Source organism: Oncorhynchus clarkii, chromosome 18 (genome assembly GCF_045791955.1).
Source record: "Oncorhynchus clarkii lewisi isolate Uvic-CL-2024 chromosome 18, UVic_Ocla_1.0, whole genome shotgun sequence".
Classification (NCBI taxonomy): Eukaryota; Metazoa; Chordata; class Actinopteri; order Salmoniformes; family Salmonidae; genus Oncorhynchus; species Oncorhynchus clarkii.
This window is the reverse complement of record NC_092164.1, coordinates 39,192,389-39,204,601: the sequence shown is the minus strand read 5'-3', so window position 1 is coordinate 39,204,601 and position 12,213 is coordinate 39,192,389. Positions and strand designations below refer to the sequence as shown.

The 12,213-nt window shown below is 43.2% G+C and overlaps 2 protein-coding genes across 4 annotated transcripts; one reads left to right on the top strand and one right to left on the bottom strand.

The window, feature by feature from the left end:
- The first annotated feature begins 552 nt into the window (after nucleotides 1–552).
- Nucleotides 553–3,051, top strand: LOC139372627 (ribosomal protein S18). 2 transcript variants are annotated; one of them, XM_071112400.1, is made up of 6 exons: nucleotides 553–665; nucleotides 1,303–1,401; nucleotides 1,508–1,594; nucleotides 1,861–1,962; nucleotides 2,143–2,234; nucleotides 2,929–3,051. In XM_071112400.1, the coding sequence occupies exons 1-6, from the start codon at nucleotides 663–665 to the stop codon at nucleotides 3,002–3,004; spliced, it is 459 nt and encodes a 152-aa protein (XP_070968501.1). In that variant the 5' UTR covers nucleotides 553–662; the 3' UTR covers nucleotides 3,005–3,051. The 2 variants fall into 2 exon arrangements, with proteins under 2 accessions (XP_070968501.1, XP_070968502.1); XM_071112401.1 differs by having other exon boundaries at nucleotides 645–752.
- Nucleotides 3,052–5,905: 2,854 nt separating this feature from the next.
- LOC139373466 (E3 ubiquitin-protein ligase RING2-A-like) lies at nucleotides 5,906–11,705 on the bottom strand. Of its 2 annotated transcripts, none has more exons than XM_071114015.1 (7): nucleotides 11,438–11,705; nucleotides 10,727–10,826; nucleotides 10,327–10,487; nucleotides 9,958–10,173; nucleotides 9,427–9,750; nucleotides 9,045–9,282; nucleotides 5,906–8,805 (listed from the first exon to the last, which is right to left on the bottom strand). In XM_071114015.1, the coding sequence occupies exons 2-7, from the start codon at nucleotides 10,802–10,804 to the stop codon at nucleotides 8,653–8,655; spliced, it is 1,170 nt and encodes a 389-aa protein (XP_070970116.1). In that variant the 5' UTR covers nucleotides 10,805–10,826; nucleotides 11,438–11,705; the 3' UTR covers nucleotides 5,906–8,652. The 2 variants fall into 2 exon arrangements, with proteins under 2 accessions (XP_070970116.1, XP_070970117.1); XM_071114016.1 differs by lacking the exon at nucleotides 11,438–11,705 and adding an exon at nucleotides 11,283–11,427.
- Nucleotides 11,706–12,213: the final 508 nt, after the last annotated feature.

Here is a 12,213-nt window from a genome sequence, read left to right as displayed (position 1 = left end):
AAAATAAATGTATGTTGAATACAATTATTAGACAAATATACACAATCTTAAAGGTAATGTATATTTTATTTATTGGTATATTGTTTTAAAAGCTATCTTTTAAATATTGTATCTCTATCTTGCACTGACCCAACGCACACTCACTAGACCTCAAATACACACCATATACACACTCACTCACTCACACACACTTCATTATTGTGTATTTTATTCCTATTGAGTTAGTTACTATATATATATATATATATATATATATATATATATATATAAGAGGAATAAAATATATAGTAACTAACTCAAGAGGAATAAAATACACAATAATGGAGCTATATACAGGGAGTACCAGATCAATGCGCAGAGGTACGAGATACTTATGTACATGAAGGCAGGGTAAAGTGACTAGGCATCCAGATATATATATATCATTTTTATTTTATTTATTTTTTACTCTGCATCGTGGGAAAGGTTCGTAAGCAAGAATTTCACTGTAAAGTCTACACCAGTTGTATCCGGCGCATGTGATAAATACAATTTGATTTGATTTGTTCCCAGACGGACACGTTTTGCGAATGGAACCACTTCCTCTGTGAACTCTCGAAACGAACGCAAAAGCCCTCGCGAGAGCCTTTGAACTTCCTCTTTGAACGGAACCTGCTTCCAAGATGGTGAGTGCTGAATTGGGCTACAAAATTATTCTAAATATCTGCGTTCATCGTCGCTTTTAGGGTCATTCTGTACACTGGACAACGATGGTGAGATTGTTAAGATTGTTTTTGAGAGCTTTTAGCATGTATTTATTATATTGAAGTTGCATATATTGATGCAAATGAACAGCTAACTGCCAATGCTAAATTGCCTATTCCGCGCTGACACTGCTGCATGGAAGTACAGCTTTTGTCAGTATAGGCTTTGGTTGTGGTCTTTTATTCTCAAAATATAGATTGTAGTAACCCTCACTTTTACACACTAGTTTGTTTGTGTGGTTGGTATTAGCCAATCAGTTTTCAGCCATCCTTGCCAACTAGTTTTGGTAATCTCATTGCTACTCAATGTTGGATGAATTGTTAAAGTTAGTAAGAACTTGTTCACGAGTTACAGTATCTAAAGTCAGTCCATGTCCACTACGGTAGCCATGTGAAGGCTGAGATTTGAACTCGACATTTTTACACTACACGTTTGCTAGTTTATTCCAGGCTTTGGAAGTACAAATTATTAATGCAGAAGGACAAATTAACGAAGGACAATGTACCTAGCAAAGTAAAAATCTCTATTGACCGTGTTTGTTCTGTTATTTCTCTGCAGTCTCTGGTCATTCCTGAGAAGTTCCAGCACATTCTTCGTGTTCTCAACACGAACATTGATGGTAGGAGGAAGATTGCCTTCGCCATCACAGCAATCAAGGTAGACTTGTTCAGAATGTCTTTCTCAGAACCAGGTAGCGATGTCTGCACCGTTGGCAATTGTGGGAATGAACCTAAGTAATGTTTCATTTGTCTTTCCTACACAGGGTGTTGGCAGACGATATGCCCATGTTGTCCTGAGGAAGGCTGATATCGACCTCAGCAAGCGGGCTGGAGAACTGACCGATGATGAGGTGAGGAATACATGGGGCTGTTGTGTACATACTGTTTCTCTAAACATGACAGCTGTATGAATTGGAGCGGCTGAGGCTGGAATTCAAACAACACTGTGCTGGTTGATTGAATCCCAACCTTGCACTCCCTTCATGGATTATCATGCATCAATCACTGTGGGGTATTGTGATAGGCCCAGTCATCTGCAAACTCAGTCTGCATTGATTAGTTTATTTTTCTACCTAGCATCTCACTAATGTTGATGTATACATGCATTTGTCCCCAGGTCGAGAGGGTAGTGACAATTATGCAGAATCCTCGCCAGTACAAAATCCCTGACTGGTTCCTCAACAGACAGAAGGATGTAAAGGATGGCAAGTACAGTCAGGTATGTGACTGCAGCAGACTTGCGATGTCTGGTGACTAATTTCTAAATTGGAACTAAACTATTTGAGTTAGTTGACATCCCGTCTATGGTTTGTCAATACAAATTGAGTCATTGCTGAAAGCTAAATGTACATTTGTCTTAGAGTCCAGTCTTACAATGGTCCTTGTTTGTGTGTTATAGGTCCTTGCTAACGGTCTGGATAACAAGCTGAGAGAGGATCTTGAAAGGCTGAAGAAGATCAGGGCTCACCGTGGTCTCAGGCATTTCTGGGGGTAAGCGTTATGTCCAGCTATATAGGTTTATTTTATGACCATGGCTGTGAACCCACTCAGAAGGATTTGGGATCTGCAAAAAAATAGGACAAAAATAAGCACCCACTAAATTCTACATTTTTTTTTTATATTGCTTTTGTGTGTTCTAGATTTAATGAAAAGGGGAAATCCCATTTTTCAGCTAAAGGGCTGGTTTCCCGGACAGACTTAGTTCCGGATTGTTTACTAGGGCACATAGAAAATGAAAACAAGTGTTTGTTGTTGGATGAGTCAACTCCCTATTTTTGGACAACTTCCTAACCTTTTGTGTTTGGACTGAAAGGCACTTTCAAGACTCTTTCAATATGCTTGCAAGCCATGCCAGGAAGCTGGCCCTAAATGCTCTGTAAATTGTGTTTAGATTGATCTCTGTACTGCTGAGCTGTTATATCTAGAATGCATTATTAGCCAACTTATTTTGTAGTCAATTGCAGTCAAACTCAATGTGCACAGGTTCCTTGAGTAAGTGCTTATTATTGTAGGCATACCAATGTTATGGTATAATGGTATGCATATTCCACTTCTGCTGTCAATGTGTTCAGATAATTTTCTGTGTTTGTTCTACTAACCTACTACTAAATCTCATTAGTATGGGATTTCTCAAGTTGACTTCCTGGATACATTTGTACTGACTGACTGTCCCTCTCTCTTTCAGTCTGCGTGTGCGTGGCCAGCACACTAAGACCACCGGTCGTCGTGGTCGCACCGTTGGTGTGTCCAAGAAGAAGTAAACTGTCTCCCTGCTCCCCATGTGTCAATAAATGCCACAGTTCACACATTTGGCTGTTTGCTCATTTCTTCATACTGAGTTGTTTTGGTGCGGTTGTTGGAGTTATGTCATTGACTCAGAACAGAGCCTCGGTCAGTGGCAGTTTTGTCTTTCTTTGCTCCCATGTAGGTAGTTTGTCACTTGATGTCCAGAGACTACACTCACCTGGGCCACATTCTGTAAGCAAAGGTGGGAATGTCATGAATGGAACTCATGTAATTTCTTATTCTACAATGTCCGGTATGTCAATTTATCTGAATGTTACACACTGTTGTGCCCAAGTCTGAATCGATCCCCAATTAGATGGGACTGAACACAAGCACTGTAAACAGACCTCACGGCCAGGAATGGAAAAGGCGGTGTATAATTGATATGTGGTATACTTTTGAAAAGGTTGTAAAGGACTGGAGTGATGGTCAAAGTCCTAGGTTGTTGCAACCTAGTGCATGGAGTGCTGTACTGTCCACCTTGGTGTTATACATGGTCATATTCTCATAACCAACCAAGTTTCATTTTGATGAATTATGAGCAGATTTTTTTTTAATGCACATTGTATTTCTCTCATTTTGGGGGGGGGGTGTATTTCTGTCTTATAAAACCCTTGTTTTAGAAAATTATACTGATTGGCTGTACCTGGCTACCAAGTGGGTGGGCCTATGTCCACCCATGACTGCACCCCTGCCCAGTCATGTGAAATCCATAGATTAGGGCCTAATTCATTTATTTCAATTAACTTTTATATGAACTGTAACTCAAGTTTCATATTTTTGTTCAGTATGAATTCACCTACACTATTCTGAGAGTATAGAGACCCCTTGACTTAATCTGCATTTTGTTATGTGACAGCCTTATACTAAAATGGATTAAATAGTCCCCCCCCCCCCTCTACACCCCATAATGATGAAGCAAAAACAGGATTGAGAAAGCTAGTCATTGACTGCAACTCAGCGTTCAACACCATAGTGCCCATAAAGATCATCACTAAGCTAAAGGACCCTGGGACTAAACACCCTCTGCAACTGGACTTCCGGACATGCTGCCCTCAGGTGGTAAGGGTAGATAACAACACATCTGTCACGCTGATCCTCAACACAGGGGCCCCTCGGGTGTGTGCTCAGTCTCCTGTACACCCTGTTCACTCATGATTGCATGGCCAGGCACACCTCCAATGCCATTAACTTTGCTGATGACAACAGTGGTAGGCCTGATCACTGAACTATGAGACAGCCTATAGGGAGGTCAGAGACCTGGCTGAGTGGTGCCAGTACAACCTCTCCCTCCCTCTGAGATCAAAACAAAGGAGATGATTGTGGACTCAGGAAAAGGAAGACCAAGCATGCCCCCATTCTCATCGACGGGGCTGTAGTGGAGCAGGTTGAGAGCTTCAAGTTTCTTGGTGTCCACATCACTAAGAAACTCATGGTCCAAACACACCAAGACAGTCTTGAAGAGGGCACGACAAAGCCTATTCCCCTCAGAAAAACAATTTGGCATGGATCCTCAAAGTTATACAGCTGCACAATCGAGAGCTTCGTGACTGGTTGCATCACTGCCTAGTATGGCAACTGCTCGGCCTCCGACCGCAAGGCACTACAGAGGGTAGTGCGTATGGCCCAGTGCATAACTGGGGGTCAAGCTTGCCACCCAGGACCTCTATACCAGGCGGCGTCAGAGGAAGGCTCTAAAAACTGTCAGACTCCAGTCACCCTAGTCATACTGTTCTCTCTGCTACCGCACGGCAAGCGGTACCGGAGCGCCAAGTCTAGGTCCAAAAGACTTAACAGCTTTTACCCCCAAGCCATAAGGCTCCTGAACAGCTTATTTTGTTGTAGGCGCATGTGACAAATACAATATGATTTGAAACATCACATTTAGATAATTCTTCAGACCCTTTACTCAGTACTTTGTTGAAGCACCTTTGGCAGCGATAATAGCCTCAAGTCTTCTTGGGTATGACGCTAAAAGCTTGGCACTTCTGTATTTGGGGAGTTTCTCCCATTCTTTTCTGCAGCTCCTCTCAAGCTCTGTCAGTTTGAATGGGGAGCGTCGCGCTTGGCATTCAGACCAGAGAATCTTGTTTCTCATGGTCAGAGTCCTTTAGGTGCATTTTGGCAAACTCCAAGCGGGCTGTCACGTGCCTTATACTGAGGAATTTCTTCCATCTGGCCACTTTACCATAAAGGCCTGATTGGTGGAGTGCTGCAGAGATGGTTGTCCTTCTGGAAGGTTCTCCCATTTCTACAGAAAATCTGGATATATGTCAGAGTGACCATGGGGTTCACCAAGGCCCTTCTCCCCCGATTACTCAGTTTAGCTGGGTGTCCAGCTCCAGGAAGAGTCTTTGTGGTTCCAAACTTCTTCAATTTAAGAATGATGGAGGCCACTGTGTTCTTGGGGAGCTTCCATGCTGCAGACATTTTTTGGTACCCGTACCTAGATCTGTGCCTTGACACAATCCTGTCTCAGAGCTCTACGGTCAATTCCTTTGACCTCATGGCTTGGTTTTTGCTGTCATGCACGGTCAACTGTAGGACCTTATATAGACAGGCGTGTGCCTTTCCAAATCATGTCCAATCAATTGAGTTTACCAAGGATCAATGGAAACAGGATGAACCTGAGCTCAATTGAGTTTCATAGCAAAGGGTCTGAATACTTTTGTAAATAAGGTATGTTTTATTTTGTATAAACGAGCAAAAAAACTTTTCACTTTGTCATTATGGGGTATTTTGTGTAAATTAATGAGTATAAGTTTCTCTCTATCCATTTTTGAATAAGGCTCTAACAACAAAAATGTTGGAAAAGTCGTGGTCTGAATACTTTCAAAATGAGCTGTATGTAAAATGTCATAACACCACAGCACCAGTTTCATACCAACGCAATCCTGGCCTTTTTTTATTGTGCTGAATGGATCAAGAGGAATTGCAATACAAACAAGCTGAGTAACAGTTCAAAGTGGGATATATTGCCTTAATTGTACAAAGATCATAGAAAAACTGAGGTAAGAAAACCCATTATATGCCAGCAGAACATACACTGAGTATACAAAACAATAACACCTCTTTCCATGAAACTATCTAGGTGAAAGTTATTATCCCTTATTGATGTTACTTGTTAAATCCACTTCAGTGTAGATGACAGGGAGGAGGTTAAAGAAGGATTTTTAAGCCTTGAGACATGGATTGTATGGGTAAGACAAAAGATTTAAGTACCTTAGAAAGGGGTATGGTAGTAGGTGCCAGGTGCATCGGTTTGGGTCAAGAACTAACGCTCAACAGTTTCCCCGTGTGTCTCAAGAATGGTCCTCCAGCCAACTGTCAGAAACATTGGGAGTCAACATGGGCCAGCATCCCTTTGGGGGGGGGGGGGGGGGGGGTGTTCCTAATGTTTAGTATACTCGGTGTATAAAGTGCATCAGGTAAGACTTAAAGGAAGTGAAAGCTAGCATTAGGAAAAAGCCCTGTGGACCCTATGGGTCCAAGCTTAGGATAAATCACATTAACTAGCTCAATTCCACCAACCGTTGCTACTTGATATCCTCAATAAGCGGCATAGTGCATCAGTGATGTCTTAAAGAAATTAAATATGACATAAATAGTTGCAATCATTAACTAATTTCAAAGCAAGCTGAATTCAGTATAGAAAAGTCCCAATCTACTGCTGTATAGCAGTATATTCTTGCATAATATTAAATTCAACCATCCTATATGACCTCTGGTCATCCCAAGTCTGTCTCAAAGGGAAAAGGGGGTTAATCTCTACAACATTTTCCAATGTACACCACCGGTCAAAAGTTTTAGAACACTTACTCATTCAAGGGTTTTTATTTATTTTCTACATTGTAGAATAATAGTGAAGACATCAAAACACAGATGGATCATGTAGGAAACAAAAAAGTGTTAAACAAATCAAAATATAATTTGTATTTGAGATTCTTCAAATAGCCACCATTTGCATTGATGACAGCTTTGCACACTTGGCATTCTCTCAACCAGCTTCATGAGATAGTCACCTGGAATGCATTTCAATTAACAGGTGTACCTTCTTAAAAGTACATTTTCCTTCTTAATGTGTTTGACCCAATTAGGTATGTTGTGTCAAGGTAGGGGTGGTATACAGAAGATAGTACTTTACCAAATAGCCCTAAGTCCATTTTATGGCAAGAACAGCACAAATCAGCAAAGCGAAATGACAGTCCATCATTACTTTAAGACATAAAGGTTTGTCAATACGGAAAATTTCAAGAACTTTGAAAGTTTCTTCAAGTGCCGTCGCAACAACCATCAAGCGCTATGATGAATCTGGCTCTCATGACGACAGCCACATGAAAGGAAGACCCAGAGTTACCTCTGCTGCAGAGGATACGTTCATTAGTTACCAGCCTCAGAAATTGCAGCACAAATAAATGCTTCACAGAGTTCAAGTAACAGACCGATCTCAACATCAACTGTTCAGAGGAGACTGTGTGAATCAGGCCTTCATGGTCGATTTGCTGAAATAAACCACTATTAAAGGATACCAATAATAAGAGACTTGCTTGGGTTAAGAAACACGAGCAATGGACATTAGATCGTGGAATTTTGTCCTTTGGTCTGGAGTCCAAATTGGAGATTTTTGTTTCCAACTGCCGTGTCTTTGTGAGATGCAGAGTGGGTGAACATATGATCTCCACATGTGTGGTTCCCACCGTGAAGCATGGAGGAGGAGGTGTGATGTTGTGGGGGTGCTTTGCTGGTAACACTGTCAGTGATTTATTTAGAATTCAAGGCACACTTAACCAGCATGGCTACCACAGCATTCTGCAGTGATACGCCATCCCATCTGGTTTGCACTTAGTGGGACTTTCATTTGCTTTTCAACAGCACAATGACCCAACACACCTCCAGGCTATGTAAAGGCTATTTCACCAAGGAGAGTGATGGAGTGCTGCATCAGATGACCTGGCCTCCACAATCACCCGACCTCAACCAAATTGAGATGGTTTGGGATGAGTCGGACCGCAGAGTGAAGGAAAAGCAGCCAACAAGTGCTCAGCATATGTAGGAACTCCTTCAAGACTGTTTGAAAAGGGGGAGGAATCTCAACTATAAAATGTACTGTATTTTGATTTGTTTATCACTTTTGTGGTTACTACATGATTCCACGTGTCATTTCATAGTTTTGATCTCTTCACTATTATTCTACAATGTAGAAAAGAGTCAAAATAAATAAAAACCCTTGAATGAGTAGGTGTTTGAAAAACTTTTGACCGGTAGTGTATGAATCCTCACACTGATCTGAAGGCAGTCCTGATGCAAGGTCAAGCAACACTTGGTGGTCTGAAGGAAGGCTGGACTACGTCGGTGTGCACACCGGTCCAGACAGCATTTTAAGTCAACCATTCGATTAAGGAAAAAAATGTGTAGGAATTGCAAAAACAACTTCATACTCAGGTTTGATTAGAAGCTACGGAGGATAAAAACAGAAAAACTTCAGATTCTGAGGTCAAAGTTGAAGACCTTCAATCTATGGAATGTTCCAAATGACTACCTTAGAAGCAGCTACACGCCACACACAGAAATCTGTCAGAGACAGCGAGTGATAACGGCTGAAGAGGGAGGACTCCTGTCCTCCTCACCCCTCTTTGGGCTGTGGGGACTTCTGCTGCGGTGGCTGTGATGGTTGAAGAGGTTGGTCCTTGGTGGGGGCATAGTAAAGCTCCAGAGGCTTTCTGACCTTCCAGTACTTCTCATTCACCAGCTCTAAAGTCAGGGAGCCGTTCAGAGTCTGAGAAAGAGGTGCAGAGAAACGTGAGAAAGAGGTACAGAGAAACGTGAGGGAGAAGAACAAGTCAAAGGGAATGGTAGGAAGGAAAAAATAAAGCAATGGATGAAGATAAAAGTAGAGTTTAAAAGGAAGGAGATAGGAAAAAAATGACGTATGTCAGAGGTATGAGAACGGATAATAGTCATTGATAATAGCTCCCACCCTGAAAAAAAAGAGAACGGATAAGCTTGTGTACTCACAGAGAACTGGCCCCCTGATGTGGTGATGTAGATGGTGTATTGCTTCTCACTGACGTTCTTCAGGCTGGCCCCTCCTCCTGCTGATTTCTCTCCTTTAGCCCCCGCCTCCACTCCCTCTTTCCCCTTCTCCATCGCTGCATCGGATTGGCTCTCTCTTTGCCTCTCCTCCAGAGCGATACGCAGAGCCAGGTACTTAGACAGATGGTCCACTGTGGCGTTGGCTGTGGTCTTCACATATCTGAGACAGGAATGAGGAGTGACAAAAACAAAACTAGTAAAAAAGACCCTTCAGGAATACATTCCGAATTGAAATTACCATCATTTGAGAAGTCATAACAGAACACCTCACAGCTTTCCCCCCCCCTCCACACACAGCCCTCACCTGGTCTGGCTGTAGTCCTGTGTGTTGACCAGCAGGGGGTGCGGACGGAAAACCAGCTCTATCTCTGAGCCAGGGCCCTCTTTGTGGTGCCGGAGCGGGGCCGTGGGGCTGCCCCCATCCACCTCTGGGCCTGACTCATCTGACACCCTGGGCCGCTTAGGGTTCCGGCTGGGCCCGGCCTCAGAGGGTGTGTGGCTCGGGGGGAGGGGCGCGTGGGAGGGCGCAGAGTCGTGGGAGAGGTGTGACCGTGCATCCCCGTTGTCCTCGCCGCCGCTGAAGGTGGTGTTGTCGCTCTCCTGCGCCGGTTTGCGCACTCGCTGGGCTCTGGGGCGTCAAGGGTGAGCAGAGCGAGAGAGGCCATTTTAAACTTCAAATCCTCAATAAAGTAGGAACTTTCCCTGACTTGTGCAGTCAGTGTTGTTTGTTTGTCTACATACTAAGTCTGACAACTCTCTCCTAATTCCAAGAATCTTTCAACTGGGATTTCTGGGAAACCTATAAATCCTACCCCAATCCTCCCTCATCTCCTACCTGTGCAGAGCCTGCATGCGCAGCCCCTCCTCAATGCTGGAGCTGAGGGCCTGCTTGTTGTGCAGCCGGTTGAGTCTCTCCAGCACCCGGTCCTGGTGGGCCTCGTACTCGTCACGGCTGGGGTAGATCTTGGAGATGAGGGCGTCAAAGTTGGAGTCGCGGCGGAGCGAGCGTCTCGACACAAGCTTCTTTCGGCACGTGGGGCATTCCTTGTTCCTGAGGAGGAGAGGACAGAGAGCGAGTTAAAAATACGCTTTTATAAAGTATCTTTAGTATGGAGGTTCTCCTCAGATTTATACGAGCGCACAGTCCAGAGTAGCGAGAATATAGTCATCCTCAAATAGTCACACAGTTGTGCGTGTCCCTCACCCTGATCGGAGTGCAGTGACGATGCAGTCGGAGCAGAAGCGGTGCAGGCACTCCTTGGTGGTCATTGTGTTCTTCAACATGTCCAGACAGATGGGGCACATCAGCTCACTGTGGAGGCTCCGGGGGGACACAGCTATCTCTGTGCCGTCCATGATCGCCTCCTACAGGCAGGGAGGGGAATGTGTCAGACAATACAGGCACATATAAGTCTATGATGGCCCATCCATGTTCTTCATGGGTCAGCGTTAAACTGATTGACCATGGTCACAGTTCCTTACACAGATTTTTGTTATGAGAAACTATAAAAAGCACTTCTGTTTCTGGGAATGCAATACAATTAAATCACTTTTCACCGGGATGCATTTGTAATTATTCCTACGTGGAACGTGGCCGTCATTACCTGTGGGCTCCTGTGCAGTTCATACAAGCTCAGCTCCCACGTCTTACTGGGGTTTTGGATGTTGACTGGAGTCGCCATTTTGTGTTTTATAGACCCCTCCCTGGGGAAACATGTTTAAGATATATGTTACACACATTATATGTCGTTTTAGGTAATTAGGCCTACATAGTCTGATGAGAGATGAGCTGTGTAAAGGTTAGATTGCAGTTGATTGCGTTACATCACTTTGACAGTTTGTAACTGAGCAACCCAGTTTGACAGCTGTCAAGACAAGTGATGAATGAGACTGAAGTCAGCCTGTGTACCCAAATAATTATGCCGTAAAAAAAAAAGGGATTTTTTTGTTGTTGGTGGAATTGGGTTTCGCTAGCTAACGTTTGTTGTTCTAAAAACAGTAAAATGTCTAAGGCAATGCAGTTAGCGAGCCTAACTACATCTCATTACACCCTCCTCCTTTGACATTTCATGCACATTGAGCGAAGTGGCGTGCATTACGTCCTCCTTTGTTGTATCGTAGCTACTTTGGTAAATAACTTCTCTTGTCACAATTACTTACATCGAGCAAACTGTCAGACTTCGGTAGAATCGTAATGTCACACGATCATCATGCTATCTATCCATGTGTAGCTAGCTTGCTTCGGTAGAAACAAAAAAGTGACTTGCAGTCTAGCTAGTTATGGGGTCTAGCTAGCATAGCTAGTGGCTACTTACCAAGGAATTTGACGGACAGCTGCCCGGTGACGCAAGCCCACGCAGCACAACTAGCTAGCTTGCTACGAACACCGGATTGTAACGAAACAGTTTTAAGCTCGTGCCACTATGACCACCGTGTGACGGGATTCTTTTCCATCACGATGTATGTTGGGGGAGGGGGTGATACTATCGCTATTTTTCATCCAGAATGACAATAATTATTCAAAGACGACAGGTTTGGAAACCCTCTGTAGCCATCGTTCTCTTTTTTTTTCGCCGGATGTGTGGAAGCAACTTGATTTCCCATGCAAAATAGCTCCGTTTGGTAGCTACCCCTGGTGGCTATTTTGGGTATTGCATGCAACAACAAAAACTTTCCTAGGGAGTTCTCTTGTAATTGAGGTAAATTGCAAATACCGTATCAGCACTATATTTTAAGAAACATTTATACACTTTTAAAGTGTGTCTGTCCAATGCCGATCAAGTGCACTTGGACATATTGAAACCCACAACGTTTGGGGGGAGAGAGAGAGAAATCATAGGGGGGAAAGAGGAGGAGAGAAAGGAAGGGGAGATTGGAAAGCTTAAAACCCTAGGCCTATATGTATTGTCTATTTGTAGTTGAACTCTGGGTTGAATTGAAACAATAGTTGCTGATGACTTTGCAAATGCTATATAGGCCTAAATAGTATAGATGCTATATGACTTCTAACGTATTGTTACATTTTAGTTGCTCTGTTAAACCTACCCTTTGGAATTATTTCCATAGAAACAGTGAATATATTTAGTTATTA